Source organism: Cyanistes caeruleus, chromosome 23 (genome assembly GCF_971803275.1).
Source record: "Cyanistes caeruleus chromosome 23, bCyaCae1.hap1.1, whole genome shotgun sequence".
NCBI lineage: Eukaryota > Metazoa > Chordata > Aves > Passeriformes > Paridae > Cyanistes > Cyanistes caeruleus.
The window spans coordinates 3552491-3572791 of NC_141723.1; the positions used below are offsets into that span (position 1 = coordinate 3552491).

At 46.1% G+C, this 20301-nt stretch overlaps 1 protein-coding gene and 1 long non-coding RNA gene across 2 annotated transcripts; both read right to left on the reverse strand.

Annotated features, from left to right (window-relative positions):
* Positions 1 to 8468: 8468 nt before the first annotated feature.
* On the reverse strand, positions 8469 to 12060 carry LOC147649478 (uncharacterized). Its single transcript, XR_015278858.1, has 2 exons — positions 11660 to 12060; positions 8469 to 9767 (listed from the first exon to the last, which is right to left on the reverse strand). It is a non-coding gene; the product is annotated as an uncharacterized LOC147649478 (long non-coding RNA).
* A 4575-nt stretch (positions 12061 to 16635) lies between these two features.
* LOC111939243 (uncharacterized) lies at positions 16636 to 19075 on the reverse strand. The gene is made up of 2 exons (XM_023941360.2): positions 19027 to 19075; positions 16636 to 18188 (listed from the first exon to the last, which is right to left on the reverse strand). Exon 2 carries the CDS (start codon positions 18082 to 18084, stop codon positions 17059 to 17061), a length of 1026 nt encoding a protein of 341 aa, XP_023797128.2. The 5' UTR covers positions 18085 to 18188; positions 19027 to 19075; the 3' UTR covers positions 16636 to 17058.
* Between the last annotated feature and the right edge of the window lie 1226 nt (positions 19076 to 20301).

Below are 20301 nucleotides of genomic sequence, written 5' to 3' on the forward strand. Positions count from 1 at the left end.
TTTGGAGCCAGAAAAGCTCTTTGTGTTTATCCTTAGCCCAGGGTTCTTCTCTTTACAACAACAAACACACACAGAGGGCTGTCCTTGCCCCAAGGATTTAAACAGGAGTGCAAAAATGAAGTTATTGCACACCACAAAAATAGATGAACAAAATCAAGCCTAAATATTTTATGATCAGGGTCTTCTGCCAACAGTAGATCATCGCTTATCCAGGTTTTAATTTGTATAAAATGAAGAGACAGTGAATCTGGCTTGGTAAGTACAAAGAATTAAGAGTTTAACAGGAAAATGTGTGAGGGAAATTAAAGATTGGACTCTACAAAGAAAATGTTTTCTTCCAATTTAGATACAGATTTAGATTTACTGCTGAGCACTGCTGGAAAACCAGGCTGCTGCAGAGGGACAGCAAAATTATCTGTTGGTTCCCAAATTCTCACTTCTGGCATAAACTTCAGGGATCACCCCGAGCTGACTGCCTAAGTTTAGCTGCTCACCCTGTTAAATTAAATTCACTGCATTCAGCAGCATCCTGAAACATGATGTATGTGTTAACTCAGCTCAAAAAAGCAAAAATAAAACCATTGACCCAGCAGTACAACATCTCCAACAGGAACTGCGGGCACTGGGATAATTATATTGAGATTTGGAGCCATGTGTTTTTGAACTAAACTCGTCAATGACTTCACAGATTTCCTTACTTTCTTCCCTCCTGCAAAGAATTATGTTCTCTGTAATGCCAAGCTCCTTTACATTTCCAGCCCACGGGAGAGTTCACAGCATTACTAATTTTGTTCCTCCAAGCCAGCAGGTTTTGATTTAATAAAGGGTAACAGCGTTTTGCCAGCGATATTCCAGGATAATCCAGCAGCATTTCCACAGGGCTGGGATCCCACTGTGAGCTCGGGGCTTTGCCAGCTCAGAGGGGCTTTGGGGGATCCAGGAGAACTGAATTTCCTCCCTGATGTTGTCATGGAGTCAGGGGTGATTTCCTGGTGCTCTTCTGAAATCTGTGCCAGTTATTCCACTCTCAGGGGCACTTTCAGCTGCTCTTGCAGGTGGCTCTAATTCTCTGCACCCCATCCCATCAGCAGGGAACGGGGAGGAATCTCTCCAGATTTCTAAGGGGTGAAGCTGCTGTGGGCTCCTGGGGGCTGGGTTGGCCTGGGGGGGTTGATAATTCCTCTGTTGAGGAAAAGAACAACCCTTGGAGGCAGCAGCAGCACAAAACTGCCCATCAGGAGGAGTTCAGGGAGGAAAACAGGAGGACAAAGTGATTCCCTTTGGGACCAGACCCAGCAGGAGGAGTTCAGGGAGGAGAAGAGGAGGACAAAGTGATTCCCTTTGGGACCAGACCCACCAGCAGGGCCTGAAGGAGGTTTTTGGGCACCACCACCCAAGGGAAAACAGCTCTGGAGGCTGCCAAAATATTCCTGGTGCAAAGAGACAGCAACACCTCTGTGCTGTGTGAGCTGAGGGGAGGGCGAGCAGGAAAAACAAAAAGCTTTTTTCTCCTCTTCCCCACCATCCATTATTCATTTTAAACATTAACCTTTTAGGGAAGTAGAAAACAATCACACATGCTGGAAAGAAAAATTGGTTTGGTCTTTTCTGTAATGGCTTTTTCAGCTCCAAGAAAACGTGAAAGTTAATTTTAAAAACAAAGGCAGAACAGGGAAGGGCTGGGAGGGAGAGGAAGGTGAGATTTTGTTCCTTCCTTCAGCACTCACAGGGCTGCAGAAGGATCAGCTCAAACTCAGCAGCACAAAGCACTTGATTAATGTGAAGAAAACAGGAAACTTTTCCCCGTGGGGAGAAGAGTAAACCAAACCTATGAGGTGACAGAAAACAGTGATTTCATTTTCAGGTTCCTTTTTACTGAGCTAAGATTTTTATTGGGGTAAATAATGGGCACCCTCTTTGCTCCTAGTGCTGTCAGAGCAGCTCTCCAGCCATCTTTTGCATATTTAACAGCAGAAAGGAGGAGAAAGGGGTAGAATTTATAGAAGATGCCATTAATTACTGCTCACCCTTCTGTTCTGATGGCAGAAAGTGATGTATTTGTAAGAGGTGTGCACCACAGGCACAGTAAACAGGCAACAAGCCTGTGACACTCGCAGTGCTGGAAAGGAAATTGTCAGCTAAAAAATCCCCCCACAAACCTGTCAGGAGGAGTTTTATCAGAAGTCATATAAATTCAGTTTATGACCTTTGTTTATGTCTTTGTTCACTTCCACTGATACGGTCAGAGATTTTTAGTTTAGTCAGGGGAAGCTGTGGCATTCCAGGCTTGGGAGATGCCTGGGAGCGTTAAATGCCATCAGAGGAGAGATGGAGGGAGGGAAGAAAAATAGAGGCAGCTGAAATCTGGGCCATGTGTCTTTCAGGAGACAGAAGCTTCATTTAAAATGGGTGGCACGGTTTGAAAGGAAGCGCTGAGCACCTGGCAATGTTTCTGGGGGCTGGGCAGGAGAAACCCTGAGACCTGCTCGGCTTTGAACTGGGCTTGGTTTGCAAAGTCCTGGCTCTGAGGTGTGAAAAAGGGCAGGGGGAGAGGGAACAGAGCCAGGTCAGGGCAAAGCAATCACAAAATAAATACATTTTCCTCAAAAAGATCTTCAATTACTCAGGTACCTTTTAGGAGCAATTGAAGAGACTCAACCTGATGCTTTTGGGATGCTCTTGGAGCACCTTACACAGCAAAGCATCTGCCCTGAAAGCAGTTTCACTCGTGAATTTTGGATTTCTTTCTCCTCTCTGCTGCTTCTGCCCCAGGGCTGGGCTGCCAGCACCCAGGTGCGACTGCAGAGGAAAAGCAGAGCAGCTCCTGGAGGGAGCCCAGGGACATCAGGGACTCCTCTGCTCACACCTGGAGGGAGCCCAGGGACATCAGGGACTCCTCTGCTCACACCTGGAGAGGCAGCCAGGGACATCAGGGACTCCTCTGCTCACACCTGGAGGGAGCCCAGGGACATCAGGGACTCCTCTGCTCACACCTGGAGGGAGCCCAGGGACATCAGGGACTCCTCTGCTCACACCTGGAGAGGCAGCCAGGGACATCAGGGGCACCTGTCTGAAATCCCTGCCCCTCCAAAGAGCTGCTCGCCCTGGGCAGAGACATTCCAGCAGCCACAGGTTCCCCTGGCATCCTCCAGAGGTTTCATTCTCCCCCACTCCTGTGTGTCCTGGACAGTCACCAGTTACACCTTCCACAGCAGATAGGACACTGGCAAAGTGAGGGAAGCAACGTCTGGCACCTCGGTACAGAAAATCTCCTGACACTTACTCATCCCCATCCACTCTGCTATTCATTTCGCTCTTCCTGCCTTAATTATGCTGCTGGCTGAATGTGTGACTTATAACTCCTTTCTTCCCTTCCCACAGACTAATTCTGGAAGCTGAGCCAGCCTCAGAAGGAAAAGCTGCTTGTCCCTCTCAATGGAAGGCTCCCTCCACTTATCTCATTGCCACAGAAAAATGTCTGCTGGAAAGTTTTGGGAATGAAAAGGTGCAAATCTTGGCTTTGTGCTCTCATTCCTCCCCACTCCCTGAAATCCCAGCACCTGTGGAGGAGGCCATGAACTATGTGAGGAGTGCCAGGTGTCAGGAGAATTAATCCACAAACACCACAGGGTTCTGTCCAGAAAGGAGACAGAGGAGCTGTGACTTTATTGGAATAAAGGGAGAGCCCATGGAGGTTTCCCTTGGGGGGCTCTCAGATTTTTAGAGGATTCAGCCTCCTTTTTATCCCAATTTCCCAACCACATTTCCCTTCTTCACCTGAAGGTACTTGAGGTCCAGACTTCCCAAATCACCCAATACAGACCCCTTTGAATGTGTACCCCCCCTTTTCTTTTCCTTGTGCCAATCAATGGAATTTCTCTGGAATTTCTGATTCTTCCCATTGATCCTTTCACAGCATCTATTTATCAGCAGACCCACAGTTTGTTTGGAAGGACAAACCCCTCTCATTCCTTCCACAGGTTGGGCTGACAACACCCAGGTGCTCCTGAAGGGGAAAAGCAGAGCAGGTTCTGGAGGGCCACAGCACCTCAGGGACTCCCAAATTCCACACAAAAAAAAAGCAGAATTTCCCCTGGAGGCAAGGGGAATCAATTAAAATATCTGTTTCAGGAGGTAGAAGGTGTTTATGCCACGGCAGGGATTTTTCCCCAGAGCACCTGAGTTTCATTTTTAGCTTCTGGAAATCTCCTCGCCCTCTCCCAGCCCTATTAATAAATCTGGTTGGCTGTGCCACAGGGCTCTGATGGACCAGCACCTCAGGCAGAGCCAGGAAAAGGCTCTGAGCATGGAAGGCAGGTGAAATAAATGACATTTTGTGTTTCCCCTGCAGTTTTATTCCTTGCCAATTTGCAGACCTCCACAGCAAGTCCCTGTGCGGAGCTGGCTGGGGGCACTAGGGAAATCTGCTGGAGAATGAGAACAGTGCTTTGGAAACTCCACATTAGCTGTGCTCTGGGATAAACTCCACCGCTTCTTTTAGGGATAAAATCCCTCTTTTGCCAAGCAGTTGGCTTTTAGGAAACTTAATTATGAGAGTTTGCCCCGAAACTCTGGATTTGAGCAGCATCCTGTGCCAAATCTCTCTGGCAGCTGCTGTTTGTGCTCAGGTAAAGCAGAATTTCCTTGGCTTTTCCCTCCTTGTTCCATCAGTGCTCCCATTCCTGGTTCTGTGTCCTCTGCAGTTTGCTCCCTGTTTTACCCAGCACAGTCTGTGGGAGCTGTTTCAGCTCTCCAGCAGCATTATTTATTCCTCTCACCTTGTTAATATTTCCTCCCAATCCATGGCTCTCTCTGAAGGGGATGCAAGAAATCCAGGAAAAGCCTGGTGCTTGTTCCTGGAAGTGTTCCCATGTGCTGGCTAATTGAAAGGGGAGAGAAAAATCAGCCAGTGCTTTGCAGCAGTGCTGCAGCAGAACTCTGTTAAAGAGGTGTAAGATCTTCAAAAATTATTGGCTTTTCACATGCTGGCTTTCTGCATTTCTAAATCAGTCCTGGGTTAAGCAGGAAGCATCAATAATTGGGATTTTTTAAAATTTTTCTCTAGAGTTTTGTGGGTTTTTTTTCACAGGGATTGTGTTCACAAAGCAACAAGATGAGGATCTGGGGCTAAAAACTCCCACAGAAGAAAAGCACCACACTGGGTTTTTCCTCTATCAGAATATTTTCATGCAGTTAAGCAAAAGAATTTGATAAAAAGGTTTAATATCTTGCTTCAGCAGTCAGGCAGGACAAAAGTGTGCCAGCTCCTGAGGTTGCTGGAAATGTATTATTTATTTATTGATATAAGTGGGAGGGGTGGTGCCTGTTCACAGTGAGTCCTCCTAGGAACAGCTCCTCAATTTCCAACACTTTGGGATTGATGTGCCACAGATTTTATTTTTTTGTGGCTCATGTTTTATTTGCCTTGCTGTTCTTTTGGTTTGCAAAAATAAAATAATCTCTGATTTAAAAAAAAAATAAAAATTAAAAATCAGGTGATTTTGGGTTTATTTTAATGTGAATTGTAGCTAAGAGTGTTAAATGGTTTTTTTGTTGTCCACATGAAGGTGGGGTGAATGCAAGGGGTTCAAATCTAGGAATATTCACAAAATTAACTTCAGGTTAATTGAGAGGTCAAACCACACATAACAAAACTGTGTTAGATTATTTTCCCTATATATTATAAATATATATTGTAGATCTATATATATATATATATATTATTTTATTTCCAGTGCTGCAACATTTACCTCAGCCCTGCACTCCATCCAGATTAGCCCTTATTTAATTAATCAGAGCTGATTTGCTGGGATTTTCCCAGGAAAAAAAGCAATGAAACTGTTTTTCCACCACCTGAAACAGGTACCAGAAAAGAGATTCCAAACCAGGTCACCGAAACCTCAAGTTTTAGGTTTCCTTGTGTTCTCAAGGACTGATGTTCTCAATTTGATTGTTGAATTGATGTTCTCAATTCAAAGTTTTTTCCCCCTGCAGCGGAGCTCTGGCTGTGATATTCCATCCCCAGTGCTGATCCTTTTTGCATTGTCAGAAGTGATTTCTAACCACTATAAACCCTATTTATAAACCCCCTGTTCCAAATGGATCTCTGCAGGAAGCTCTGCAGCAAATACCTGTCCTCCCTTAAAAATAAAAATATTTTATATTTATTCACTTTTATTTATGTTTTATATTTTACATATGAAAATATTTTATACACTGAAAATATATTATACATTAAATATATTACATTAAATATATTACATTAAATATATTAATATATAACATTAAATATATTGTACATTACAATATTTTCTCTATTTAAACTATTAAATCTTTTAAATATAATTATCTATTTATTATATATAATTACACAATTAAATATAACAAATATATTAAAATACATTCTATATTAAATATATATTAATATATTAAAATATTTTCTATTTCTATATATTTGTAATATTTCATGGTTTATATATTTATATTCATAATATTTTGTAATATTTTTTATTTATTTATTTATATTTATCTATATATCAACCTAGAGCTGAGGAATTGACAAAGGAACAAGTAACTACAGGAAAAAGGGAAGAGCTGAGTTGTTCTCCAAGCAGAGAATCCAGCTCAGAAATGCAGCTCAGCACTTGAGACCATCCCTTTTCCACACCCAGGAACCCTGACGCCTCCTGAGCTCTTTTATTTCCCCAAATTTTAAGTTTCTTGTGAATCAGAGCTCTCTTCTTCAGGGCCTCCACTCCATCAAAATGTGAAACCTGTGTTAAAAAACTCAAACAACAAAACCAAACAAACACAAAACCTAAACAAATAAATTTAAAGAATCAATATTTGAAGCAAACACCTTCTTGCTTTAAACAAAACAAGAGAATGAATCAATAAAGGGTGGCACTTCCACACCTCACTGACTTTAAGGAAAGTAAAAATAACTTTTGCTACCTGGAAAAATGAATATCTTGATTTTTTGGGGGTGCATCTCCGTTTTTAAAACCTTCCTGCGACTTTTATTTGAGGAAGCTGGGGATTAGACGAGGTAAATGTTATCCTTAGAGGTCATTAGCACCCAAGGAATTCTCTTTTGGAAGAGGCAGCACAGCAGATGGTGCTTCTGAGCACAAGGTGGAAAACAGCTGCTCCCCTGCTTATTTATTTCTTGGCTGGCACAGCCCACAGCTTTGGATTGAGGGAGAGGTGTAGAAAGGGATGTGCTGAAGTTGATGTTTTTTGTCCTAATTCTGTTCAAGTAGAGCTCCAAGGTGTGCTCTAAGTTCTTTAAGGGGATTTCAGCAGGAACATTAATGTAGTGATCAACAAGATAAAGGCACTTTGCTGTCCTGGGTCACCTCAGGAGAGCTGGGGATGCACATACTGGTGCTTTTTGGGGATACCTAAAACAGAGGCCAGACAAAATTAAGGGAATAAAAAGCAATTCTATTTATTAAAGGGCTTTCAGGTGCATTTAGGGCAAACAAAGCCCCCCAGGGGCTGCACCCAGAATGGACCATGGGTCACAGGTTTGACACTTTTCTAAGTTTGGTCCATTTGCACATTGGGGTTCATCTCCCAGTTCCAGCTTCAGGGAATGAAGGAATTTCCCCCAAGTTTGCTGCCCCCAACTCCCTTTTGTTCCCATCTCTGGGGCCTGAGGCAGTGAGGTGTCCTTGATTGCCAGGCCTGGAGAGGAATTGTGTGTGCCCAAAGTGGGGAAGCAGCAGCTCCCAGTGTGTGTGGAGTTTGGAGTCACACACTGAGGAATGGCAGGAGTACAGATGTGTGAGAAACAGAAAAGCTGAAATCCTGAGGCATCACAGCAGAGGGGACATCGAGGGAGAAACTTAAACTGGGGCTTCTGAGAAGGAAAGAGCTGAAGGAGAGGGACAAGAACGAGGTGTTTTCTACTTGTGGCACAGCTGGGAATGGGACCAAAGCTGCCATCAGTGCCCCAGAGCAGGGACTGAGCAGCACCCAGGGCAGGAGCTGTTCCAGGGGCTGCTCAGGTCCCTTGAGCAGGCAGAAAAGGCAGTTCAGCAGCTCAGGGTGCTGCTCATGACCTTCCCTTGGCATTTTCCCCCTCCCTGTGCAGCTCCAGCACAGCCCTGCAGCCCCTCTTGGCTCTGCCTGCTCCTCTTTGTGCCTCTCCCTGAAGGATTTTTGCCCCCAGCTGGAGTTTTGGGCAGAAGAAGCCTCAGCATTCTGGGGAGTGCTTAGGTCAGCTCTGAGACCCCTGGAGGAGCCACATGGATGGCACAGAGCTGCAGCAACCAAATTAAAGACTTTTCCTCAGCTTATTCCTCCCAGTCTGTTCAGGAGGAACCTCAGCAGAGCCAGATCACCACTGTCAGCTCCTTGGCACCCCAGAGAGCCCTCCCAGTCCCCACATCTGTGGGTGGGCAGTGCCAGCCCATCCCCTCCTTCCCTCCCTTACCCACTTCCAGCTGCAGCCAAGGCCTCACTGGAGGCAGTGAAAGTGGCTTTTATTGACCCACAGATACAAAGAGCACACAAAGCAAACACTTCCAGCAGCAAAACTGGAGCCCCTTGCTCACCAAGCCTCCCCCACAGCACCCACCACCACCATCATGCATCTGTAAGCATTTACTGCTTTTATAATTGATAGATTTAGGTTGGTAACACTGATGCTGCTCATAATTCTCTTGGACCATTAAACAGAGCAAGTTATTACAACCAGGGGCAGGGAAATCAAACAATGAAAGGAAGATACAAAGCTGCACCTTTGCAGGGTTTCAAAAGGGAGCTTTTACAATCCCAGTGAGAGCAGAGCCAAACAATCCTCACAAGGTGCTTGCTAAGGGAACAGAACCACTTCATTTCCCTGCTCCACCCCTGCCAGAGGGAATGTCTTCTGTGCTCCACGCAGGGTGCAAGCCAGCCAGGAACATGCAGCAGTCAAGCACTTTTAAAGATGACAAAAATAACATCCTCTTATTGTATATAAGAAACACTGTCTTTACCAGTTGTTTTTTTTTTCTTTTTTTGCAGGTATCACACTGGGCACTTGATCCTTTTCCAGCCCACAGGAGCCTCACTTTTGGCTGCTGACTGCACCAGGCTCAGCTTTAGGTTTTATTTCTGGGGTCTTGAGGTTCTTCAGCCACCTGCAGAGAGTGCAGTGCCCTGCCCTGTGCACCCTGCTGCTGGGTCTCTTGTGTAACCCCGAGCTGCTCTTCGCTGTCCCCTGCGTGGTCTCCACTGCAGGCTGCAGAGGGAGGTCCCTCTGTGTCCCCTCTGTGTCCCCTCCAGCTGCCTCAGCTCCTCCCTGAGTCACAGCACGAGTTTTCCCATCTGGATTCATGGCAGGGGGATTGTCCCCAAGCTCCTGCAGCTCTGAGCTTCTCACCATTCCCTGGGCCACTGGTGAGGACCAGGAGGGCATTTGGCTTTTCCTTCCTTGCTCTTCGCCGTGCAGCCCTGCAGCAGCACCCTGGGGTCTCTCGTTCTTAGGGAGGCTCACACTGCCCCAAATCCCTGCACCCTGGGCTGGCTGGGCCCTGGGGACAGCAGGGACATCAGGGACAGCTGTTCTCTCCTCAGCTGGCAGCCTCTCAAACCTCCTGAACCTCCTGCACCAGTACTGCCTGTGGCTGATCTCGTTCCCCATGGCGTGCAGAGCAAGTCCTGCTCACAGCTTCTCCAGGGAATCCCGAGGCTCTGGGGGCACCAACACAGCCTTTAGGAGCAGGCACAGATCCTCAGCCCAGCCTTGCTGAGCTGCCAGGCCACTCCTGTGCCACCTGCAAGAGAGGAAACACCCAACAGAAGCCACTCAGCCCTGTGTCATCTTCCCCTTAAAGATGAAGAACAGATTCCCATTTAATTTCTCAGCCCTGTGTCAGAGCAGAAAGCGCCCCTCTAAAATCAAATTCCATTTCATTTCAGAGCTGCAGGTTTTATTGTTTTTAAGTCAGTCTTAGGAACAGCCTTTTGATGCCACTGAGAGCATTTAGGAAGTCACTCCCTCCCCAAGACTCTCAGCCCACACTGCACTTCACAGTTATTAGTTTATATTCCCAAAGTAAATACTATTTAGGTCTCCTCTTGTTTCCTAAACCATTTATTAATTCTACAAAGAAGTTCACATTTAGCCAAGGAAGCCATTCATAGGCCTGGTAAAATATGGAAGGGAGGAGAAAGGAAAGAAAAAGAAAAAGATCTCCTTATTGAGAGGTGAGAAATAAGTGGATTTCAGGCCCTTGGGTCATTAATTCACTTTTTTAGAAGCCACAGCAATGCCACTGCTTCAAACTCAAACATTAAAGAGGGGCAGCACATTCTGCATGCAGAGAAACATTTCCCTCAGGTTATGTTTGTAAAGGGCCTTTGTACAAGTGCAGCATTGCCAGAAAACTGGGAAGGAGCAGGAGGAATTTGTGTGCAAAAGGGAAAGAGGGACCTGCACCAATTCCCTTTGGAATCTGCCATGCAGATTGCTAGAAAGAGGCTAAAAGCTCATCATTAGGAAGGATAAAATGCCCTGTTTCTGACAGCCACAAAGCAAACATGAATTAAAGCATTTCTTTGCAACACCTCAGCCTTTACTCCTGGCTCAGGGTGATAAAGTTCTGTTCTTGACGAGGGCAGCCAGCAAGTTCAACCCATTTCCCACACCTCAGCCTGTTCCACTCCACATCCTGGGCCACTTTTTATCACTAAATATTTAAAGTAGGAGAGAAGTGCCACAAAACATGATCTGATTACGGCTGTGCTGCAGAGAGCTCAGCTAGGGCAGAGCGAGAGGAGCAGCGGAAAAACAGATCCATAATTTAGGAATTACAGTTTTTAAAGTGGAGCTAATGGATCCAGAGCAGTTTTGCTGCACTGTTTGAGCTGCTTTTATGGGTGGAATCTGTAAAAATATGTGATTCCATGGTGGTTAGGCACTCACTTATAAGACTACATGAACTTAATCACTTAAAACTACAGAGCTGCAAGAAAGGAAAAGCAAGAAAAATGAACCCATCCGCTTCTAGTGGAGGAGAAAAACCAAAATAAAATTAGAGAGAGAGAGAGAGAGAGAGAGAGAGAGAGAGAGAGAGATGCTCTTTGATATCAAAGCTGCAAAAAGGCCAGGTAACAAATAAATGAATGTTTTGTAAGCAATTGCTGCACCAGCAGCAAGGATTTTGTGTAAGTGAATATATCCAGGATATGTTTTGTAGCATTTTGGTAAGGCAGTAAAATGCCAGGAGAGGAAAGGGAAATAATCACTTATTTTCTGTTATACTTAACTTATTTGTCAACACTGCAAAAGCAGCTCAGAATATGACAAAAGACAGAGTCTACTGCTGCTGTCTCCGAAGAGGGTTTGATTTTAAAGACAGAGATATTTATTACCTTAAGATACCAGTTATTTTCATATGTAGGAAAATTATTTCCCCTTCCTCATTTGACCATTTCATGCTGTGAATGTTTCATTTTCAGTCCCATTTTGCCACCAGCAGAATTTTGTTCGAAGCCAAAGACACAAGAAAGGATAATTACAGTTCTACAGGAACCCTTAAAGGCAGAGCTCTCCCTCACTCAGAGAAATCAAACAAAACCCTCAAAAATAAAGTATAAAAAAACCTTCCTTTCCAAAAAAATAACCCCAAAACTCAAATTTGTGCCACTCAGTGTCCACACTCACTTGCAAAGGAAGCACTTCCAGAAGCTCCCAGTAGAGATTGAGAAGGATCACCTGGACCTTAAATAAGGCAGGGCAGCAACACTGAATTTCTTCCACCCAAACCTAATGATTTAATTAATTACTGCTTCCTTCCACAGCTGCCTGGAAGGTGGGGAGCTGTTCCTGCTCCTTGCTTATGAAATATCATAGAAACTTCCACATCAGAGGGTTCTGTGTATTTAGATATTATTTTCCTTTTTTCCCCTGAAGTATTTACACAGAGCTGGAGGGAAATGTTTTGGGGTCTCTTTTTGAGGGATTTACACAGAATAGAGGGAAATCTTTTGTGGTCTCTATTTAAAGGATTTACACAGAGCTGGAGGGAAATGTTTTGGGGTCTCTTTTTGAAGATTTACACAGAGCTGGAGGGAAATGTTTTGGGGTCTCTCTTTGAGGATTTACACAGATCTGGAGGGAAATGTTTTGGGGTCTCCATTTATGGGATTTACACAGATCTGGAGGGAAATGTTTTGGGGTCTCTTTTTGAGGATTTACACAGAGCTGGAGGGAAATGTGGGGTCTCTCTCTGCACAGCACAGGTTGGAGAGATTTCTGACAAGAAGGGGAGAAGGGGGAATGGCTCCAGAGTGACAGAGAATAGTTTAGAGGGGGGATTTAGGAAGAAATCCTTCTTTGTGAGGGTGGGGAGGCCCTGGCACAGAGCAGCTGTGGCTGCCCCATCTCTGGAAGTGCCCCAGGCCAGGTTGGATGGGGCTTGGGGCACCCTGGGGCAGTGGAAGATGCCCATGGCAGGGGATGAAGAGAGATGATTTTTAAGATCCTTTTCAAACCGAACCAGCCTGGGATTTGGTGGCTGCAGAGCAGCAGCAGCACGATAGAATTTAGGAAAAACCCTTTCAGATGAGGTGTTGCAGGCACAGAACATCCTCCCTATCCACAGGAACAGCTCTTGGGTGCTTTTCATCTCCTGTGAGGTGCTGCAGCAGCAAAGGAGGCAGAGCTGGGGGAGATTTGTGATCATGTTTTCTCTCTCTCTCTCAGAAAGGATGTTTTGAGAGGCTTTTGATTCAGAACTTTTCAAACTTTCACATTGTGGTTGGGCCTGGTTTTCAGATCGCTGCAGATTTGGTGATTTTTCCTTGGCTGGAAGGGAGGGAGGGAGGGAGGGAGGGAGGGAGGGAGGGAGGGAGGGAGGGAGGGAGGGAGGGAGGGAGGGAGGGAGGGAGGGAGGGAGGGAGGGAGGGAGGGAGGGAGGGAGGGAGGGAGGAAGGAAGGAAGGAAGGAAGGAAGGAAGGAAGGAAGGAAGGAAGGAAGGAAGGAAGGAAGGAAGGAAGGAAGGAAGGAAGGAAGGAAGGAAGGAAGGAAGGAAGGAAGGAAGGAAGGAAGGAAGGAAGGAAGGAAGGAAGGAAGGAAGGAAGGAAGGAAGGAAGGAAGGAAGGAAGGAAGGAAGGAAGGAAGGAAGGAAGGAAGGAAGGAAGGAAGGAAGGAAGGAAGGAAGGAAGGAAGGAAGGAAGGAAGGAAGGAAGGAAGGAAGGAAGGAAGGAAGGAAGGAAGGAAGGAAGGAAGGAAGGAAGGAAGGAAGGAAGGAAGGAAGGAAGGAAGGAAGGAAGGAAGGAAGGAAGGAAGGAAGGAAGGAAGGAAGGAAGGAAGGAAGGAAGGAAGGAAGGAAGGAAGGAAGGAAGGAAGGAAGGAAGGAAGGAAGGAAGGAAGGAAGGAAGGAAGGAAGGAAGGAAGGAAGGAAGGAAGGAAGGAAGGAAGGAAGGAAGGAAGGAAGGAAGGAAGGAAGGAAGGAAGGAAGGAAGGAAGGAAGGAAGGAAGGAAGGAAGGAAGGAAGGAAGGAAGGAAGGAAGGAAGGAAGGAAGGAAGGAAGGAAGGAAGGAAGGAAGGAAGGAAGGAAGGAAATTATTGTGCTCCTGAAATCCAGGAGCAGGGATCCAACAATCAAAGCAAAGCAAAATTGTTTTGTATTGAACAAGAATATTGATCAGCAATTGCTGCTCTGGATAAGGGAGGAGTTTGGGTTTTGATCAGCTGTTTTCAGAACTTTTTATTTAGTTGTGTAAGAGCTCAGGAGAAACAGATTTACTGTGATGAGGAGGATGATTATTTATAAAGCTGTTTCAAAAGGAAGAGAAACACTGGAGCTCCTAACAGCTCCAGCAGCCTTTAAACACTCCTGAGGTTTTAGTTTGTCAAGTGTAACAGATTCTTTTTTTTTTAGCTTTCCTGCTGAATGACAGGAAGTTTAATTATAAAAGTTCAAAGCAAGAATTCTTAGCAACAGGAGCTAAGATTTCCCAAACGCCAAAAATTTAGATTGCACTCCAAGGCAGTTGTGTGGCTCGGTAATGCTGCTTTAGACTCATTTGCAGAGATTCATCGTGGATTTTAGCAAGGAATTTGCTGCTTATCATCTTAAGAGGGCAGCCTGGAGCCTGGGAACAGCGCTGGGCTCAGCCACACCACTGCACTGGTAATAAATCCTCCCATTAGGACTTGCCTGAAAGGACCAGACAGAGCAGTAAAAGGTGGAAATTGCCTTCACTCAGCAGTGACAGAGTTTGGAGGAGTCAGGGATGTGCTCTGCTGGATGGTTCTGCTGCAGGATGGGCTTTCCCTGCTCTCAGGGCAGCAAGAGGGGTTGAAAGGCATTGAGCTGCTTTCAGACCTCTGCCCTGCTCTAAACGAGTCACATTTGGAAGTTCAGCCTTCCATCTTTAATTTTATCAGGGTTTGAGCACAGAGAGCCCAGTTGGTGCCCCAAGGAAATCACCAGGAGAGGAGCAGGGTTCATTCTGAGGCCACTGGTGTCGATATTCAACATTTTACCAAACACTTCACAAGCTGAAAAGGGCAAAACCATCAGTTCTGGCATTGGGGACAATGCATAGATCAGAAATGAGGAAGAGTCAGCTCTGACAAAGGCAAACCTCTCCCATGTGTAATTTTGGGTAGGTCAGACAAGGACAGTGCAAAGCAGGAAAAACTGAGGGTAAAGCTTAGCTTTACAGAACTTGGGCTTTACAGAACTTGGGGCACATCTGGAACTTGGGGCACTTCTGAAAGCCCCAGATGAACATGATGACAAAAAAGCAGAACTGGAATATTGTGGGAGGAATTTTAGCTGATTTTTTTTCTTATTTACCATGGAACTTTTTACATTGCAAATAGATTGATGTAATTGAAGTCAAGGCACTGCAAAGATCTCTTTCCCAAAATTCCTGTAGCTCTGCATGTGGTGGAAGATTATACCATGATTTTTTTTCTGAAGAAGGATGGAAAAAGTCACTCCTTTTCCAGAGCATGAGGGAATGTCCCTGATTCAGATTGCAGCGTTGTTAATTAGATTTAAACACCAAAATGCCAGCAAAATTGAAGAGCTGCACAGCACCACTTCTGTTGCTGTAATTTGGTGATCACCTGGCAGGTGTTTTGGGAGGATGTTTGTGGGACTCCAGCCCGCAGAATTATCCTGCACGATTCCTCTTGGAGTGGAAATTGATCCCTGTCACCCATTTCAGTGTTGTGTAATTATGTATTAATTGTCACTCTTGATTAGCCCCACACCTTCAGTCACAGGGGGAAGGAGCTGCTGCGTAACTTTAACAGGACTCCATGAATTCTGAGCTGCTTTTACTAAACCACAAAACACAATTCCTGATGTGAACATCCAAGAGAGAGGCAGAGCGATGCACAGAGTTTTTTGTTGCTTTCTGCTTTTCCTCCCATGATTTCCTCAGCCCCCCTCCATTCTCCTGGTGAGGAGGAGCTGCCAACCCACTGATCTGTAAATCTCAATTCCTTGCAACAAGGACATCATCTCCAGCCTGCCAGCAGAGCTGTGCTAGAGGCAGCCAAACCCAGAAGCAGCTGATGGAGGGGCCTTTGGGATCATGAGGAGCAGCCAAGGGCAAGGAACATTCTCTGAGTTATTAAAGTCAGGGCAGATGAGACATTTCCATGGGCAGGGTCTCTCTCAGGGGTCATAAGGGAAAAAAAAGTAATTCAGCAAATCTGGCTGATGTGGAAAGGTTTGGAGTGTGGGAACCTGGTCCTTGGAGCTACAGGAAATCTTTTTAAGGGTACACCGAACTCCTGATGTGATTAAGCACTTAAAGACAGTAAAACCAATCATCCCTTAAATAGAATCGTTGCTCTCCCCATCCTCATCTCCTGGCTTGCCTTTAACCATCATTTCCTGCCTCCTGTGCATGCTGTGAGTGAGGGTGCACACAGGAACACCAGAGCTGGAAATGCTTTCCTCAGGGAGGATCTTGTTCTCCTTCACATTGGACTTTTCCAGCTAATACAAATAATTATTTCCCTTTTAATGTTTTTTTTTAAATCCTCATGAGTTCTAACAGAATAATGTGGTGTAAAAACCTTTTGCTTGAAAGAAATAAGGCTGCATTATTTTCCTGATTCCCTTCAGCACCACATAATTTGTAAATTCAGTGAGAGCAGTGCCACCAGACAGGATTGATGGGAAACCTCCCCTCTACTTAGCACTGTGTAATTAGAGATTAGCATTGGATATGCAGTTGCCAGAAGTTTATTGATTATTTGCAGCAAAATGACCATAAGAAGCTTTTTTTGTTGTTGCTTACAGCTCCTTCCAGAAACCTCCAGTCTGAGCTCCTTGACCTCCACCCAACCAGCACAAAGCATAAGGCAAATGCCAAGTTCTGTGAAGCCAAATTCTGTGAAACAAATGCTCTTACACGAGCCACATTTGGAATCTGAGCTTTCCATCTTTAATTTTATCAGGGTTTAAGCACAGAGAGCCCTGTTGGTGTTCCAAGGAATTCACCAGGAGAGGAGCAGCTTTCATTCTGAGGCCACTGGTATTGATACTCAACATTTTACCAAACACTTTACAAGCTGAAAAGGGCAAAACCATCAGTTCTGGCATTGGGGTCAATGCAGATATCAGAAATTAATTATCAGAATGTTAATAACCCAACATCTCACAGCAGTCAGTTTTAAAATGCACCCATTTATTGATTCCAATTGCAACACACACATCACACAATGTACTTCCAATAGTGGTGACAAGTCAGTGGGGTGAGAGGACAAGTGTAATTAATAAATTATCCATCACTGAACCCTGTGCAGCCACACACAGGGAGAGAACCATGAAGTGGACAGCCCTAGCCAGGGTATAAATACATAAATACACTTTCAGTACCAAGGAACACTCCCTCTCCCAGCAGGGAAGGAAGGAGAGCAGTGCCACACACAAGTTTTAAGTTTAGCATCTTGGTTTTCAGTTTTTCAAAGCAGGTTCTGCCACCACCAGCCTGATTTCAGATTTCTGGGTCCTTCAGGGCACAAGCTCCCTTTGGCATCGCCCTGGCAGGATGGAGGCAGCAGGGTCAGCTCTGGCTGCAGACAAACCCTCAGTGCTCCTCTGCTTTTCCCTCACTGTTAACTTTGATTGTCTCCTCCTCCTGGGTTTCTGGCATCCAGGCTGGGATCTCCTCTGATGTGTTTCCATCACCACAGGCCTCAGCCATCTCTTCAGCTTGCTCTGGCTCACCAGCAGTTCCTGTCACACCTTCAGGATCAGGAATCTCACCTGGTCCCAGCTGGAGATCAGGCAGGGCTTTAGCTTCCTCTGCCCCCTGCTCTTGTGCAGCTCTCTGCCCACTTGTGATGTCTTCTCCTGGCTCTGCAGCCTTCGGGGGCAGCTCTGGCTCCTCCAGGGGACACGGAGCAGCCGTGGTGTCACCTGCAGTCTGCATGGGCACTTCCCAAAGAGCCTCCCCAACACAGGCATCCTCTGCAGTGCTGCCAGCCCCATTCCCCTGCCCTGCACCACTGCCAGCCCCATTCCCCTGCCCTGCAGCGCTCAGCAGCTCAGATCTTGCAGCCTGACCCCAGCCAGGCTCCTCGTGGTCACCTGCAGACACGTGGACATCGACCTCCACCGTGGTCTGGTGGGGAGGTGTCACCCCCTGGTCCCCATGGTGGAGCTCGGGGTGCAAAGAGCTGCCAGGGGCATGCAGGACAGCTCCAGCCTCGCTGCTGTCCTGAGGATTTTGGGATCTTTGTGCCTCTCCAGTGAATCCCTGGTGTTCCATCAGCTCTGGGTGAGGTTTGGCTTCAGGCTCCTGGGACAGCTCAGCCCCTCGTGTGTCTCCAGCAGCCACAGGGACTGAAGCCTCGCTGTGCTGTGCCCTTGGGGAAGTGCCTGGGTCTCCTTCCTCCTCTCCAAACTCACTTCCAGAAGTTTCCATCACCAGCTGGGCAGCAGGAGGCTCAGAGTCCCTCCGAGTCCTCCCAATCCGTGCCGAGTGGAAGTGGCTCTCCCCAGTCCAGGTGGCTGCATCGCAGCATGCCCGGGCAGCCTTCCTGCCCCTGGCCCTATAAACAACCCTGGGGAACACACAGTGTGCCTTGTTCTTCCCAAAAACACCTCCCATGGCCAAAGGGCAGCACAGAAACTCCAAGGGCTTCTCCTGCGAGGCTGCAGGGGGTTCAGGAGGAGCAGGGAGCTCTGGCTCTTGAGGAGCAAGGGGCTTCACACCTGCAAGAAATGGATATTTATTAGCCCACGCTCATTAGGGTGAGTTAATTACCCCATTCTCAGCCAGCAGTAGCTCAGGGATCATGGGAGTGAGCTGAACAGGTGGAATTGCACCTGGTGGTGGGGTCAGGGGAAGACACTGAGTTATTTTAACAAATAACAGTGTGAAAAGAAGGAAAAAAGAGAGATACAGAGATCTTGTAAGAAATAACAGCCTGGAAAAGAGGGAAAAGAGGAATTAGGAGACATTTTTTCCCTCTTTTCAGATTGTTATTTCTTAAAAGATATCTCATTTAAGAAATAAAGCTTATTTCTTATAAGAGGGCTTATTTAAGAAATAACAGCCTGAAAAGAAGGAAAAAAGAGACCATTTGTCAGTCAGAGCACTCTGGAAAACAGTGACAGGTCTCAGGAGCCACTCTTCACTCCAGTCAAGGAAATGTTTAGACTTCCAGTAATAGATGGGGGCAGGAGGGAAGAGAAGCAAGGCAGGCAGGAAAAAATTATAGATAAATTTAAAATTCACAGGACACAGCAGGGTTTTTTCCTGAATAATAACATTAGGAGAGGACTGCAAGAGACACAAACTAAAAGGTAAAATAAAATCTCCCAGCACAAAACAAATTCAATAACTGAGAAGCAAGGCCTGCCTTAAACATCAAAATGAGCTAAAACCAACAAAATTACTTGTGCTCAAAGAGGCCCAGACTGTAAAAATGTGCAGGAATTAAAGCAAGGAACCCATCCCACAAAAACCAAAGAGTGGGAGAGCACACCCAGCCCCTGCTCACCAGCACAGCTCCACTGAAATCCCTCACCTGGGGGGCAAAGCCCTCACCTGGGGTTAAATAGGGCAGGGGGGTCACACTCAATCCCTTCCCCCCTTGACTCCCACTCTTAGTTCCAGCAGGTTCTGAGGTTCCCTTACTCTATTTTCTGTTTTCCCAGGTATTTCCAAGCCATTGGGAACAGGGTGTGGCTGTGCCCCTGAGTGCAGCTGATGGGTGATTGACTTAATTTTGATAATTGCCACTGAATGTCTAAAATAAAGCTCAAGATTTGCACAGAGCAGCCGTGGACAAGACAAACTGACCTCTGCTTCAAAGTGGAGATGCCAAGTGGCAGAAAAACCAGGCTGGATTTGTGTATAACTCACAAATTATTATACTGATGTTGCAATCTCCCATTTTATTTGATATTGAGCAGTTAGAGGTGAAAAATTTCCCCCTTTCCCACTTGTGTGTTGTTTTCAGCTGGCTGAGTGGTGCAATTAGCAGTTTTACAGTGGCTGCAGATGATTTGAACCATCCCAGGCACAGCTGATCAGGCCCTGCCTGTGTCTGCTGGCTGGGAGGGAGCTCCAACGTGGAATTGGTCACACGGGCAAAACACAAAAGCAAATATCCATTAAAAACAAACTAATCCCAGCCAGGAGCGTGAAGGCAGAGCCTAAAAATCCACTGCCAGCAGCGCCAGTGCTGTGGAATGAAGAAAAAAATCAAAATGGATGGATTCCAGGCTTCTTTTATTTACATAAAACCCCCTCAAATCTACAATTTTGGACGGCAGATCTGGTTCAGCATCCTAAGCTTTGCTGAGCTCCAGTGACTCCCTGAGAGCAGAGAACAAAGGAGGAGCATTTGGCGAGGGCAATCCGTGTGTGCATCCAGGGCTGGGAGCAGAACAGGACAATGTTCCCCTCCTGCCTTCTGATGTGCTCCAGCATCTGCTCTGCACCATAACTCTGTGGCACTGCAGTGTCACCAGGCTGGGAGAGCCTCACTCCGTGCCTGGTGGGCTTTTACAGCTTTCCAAAGCTTTTTTTGTTTGTTGGGGTTTTTTATACATCTTTTTAGGCTTCAGTGGAAATGAAATTCAGAGGCAGGTCAGGGTTTATTTGACTGTTGGAAACTTCATGTGCAGGCTGTCACACGGCAGTGGTTGGAAACTCTGGTGGCTTTGGGGACATGGATGCTTAGTAAAACAACACAACTGGAAGGAAATTTCATTCCCAGCTGCTCCTGAGTGGGGAAATGTCAAGCATAGAGAGCTTGGCAAGTGGGTTTCCAAATCCTGCAGATGTTGCAGGGATTTATTTCAGTGTTCTGTGCAA

Bases quoted from the DNA above. Each gene is read 5' to 3' on its own strand.
- LOC111939243 (XM_023941360.2), bottom strand. From the start codon at position 18,084: ATGGGAGGTGTTTTTGGGAAGAACAAGGCACACTGTGTGTTCCCCAGG.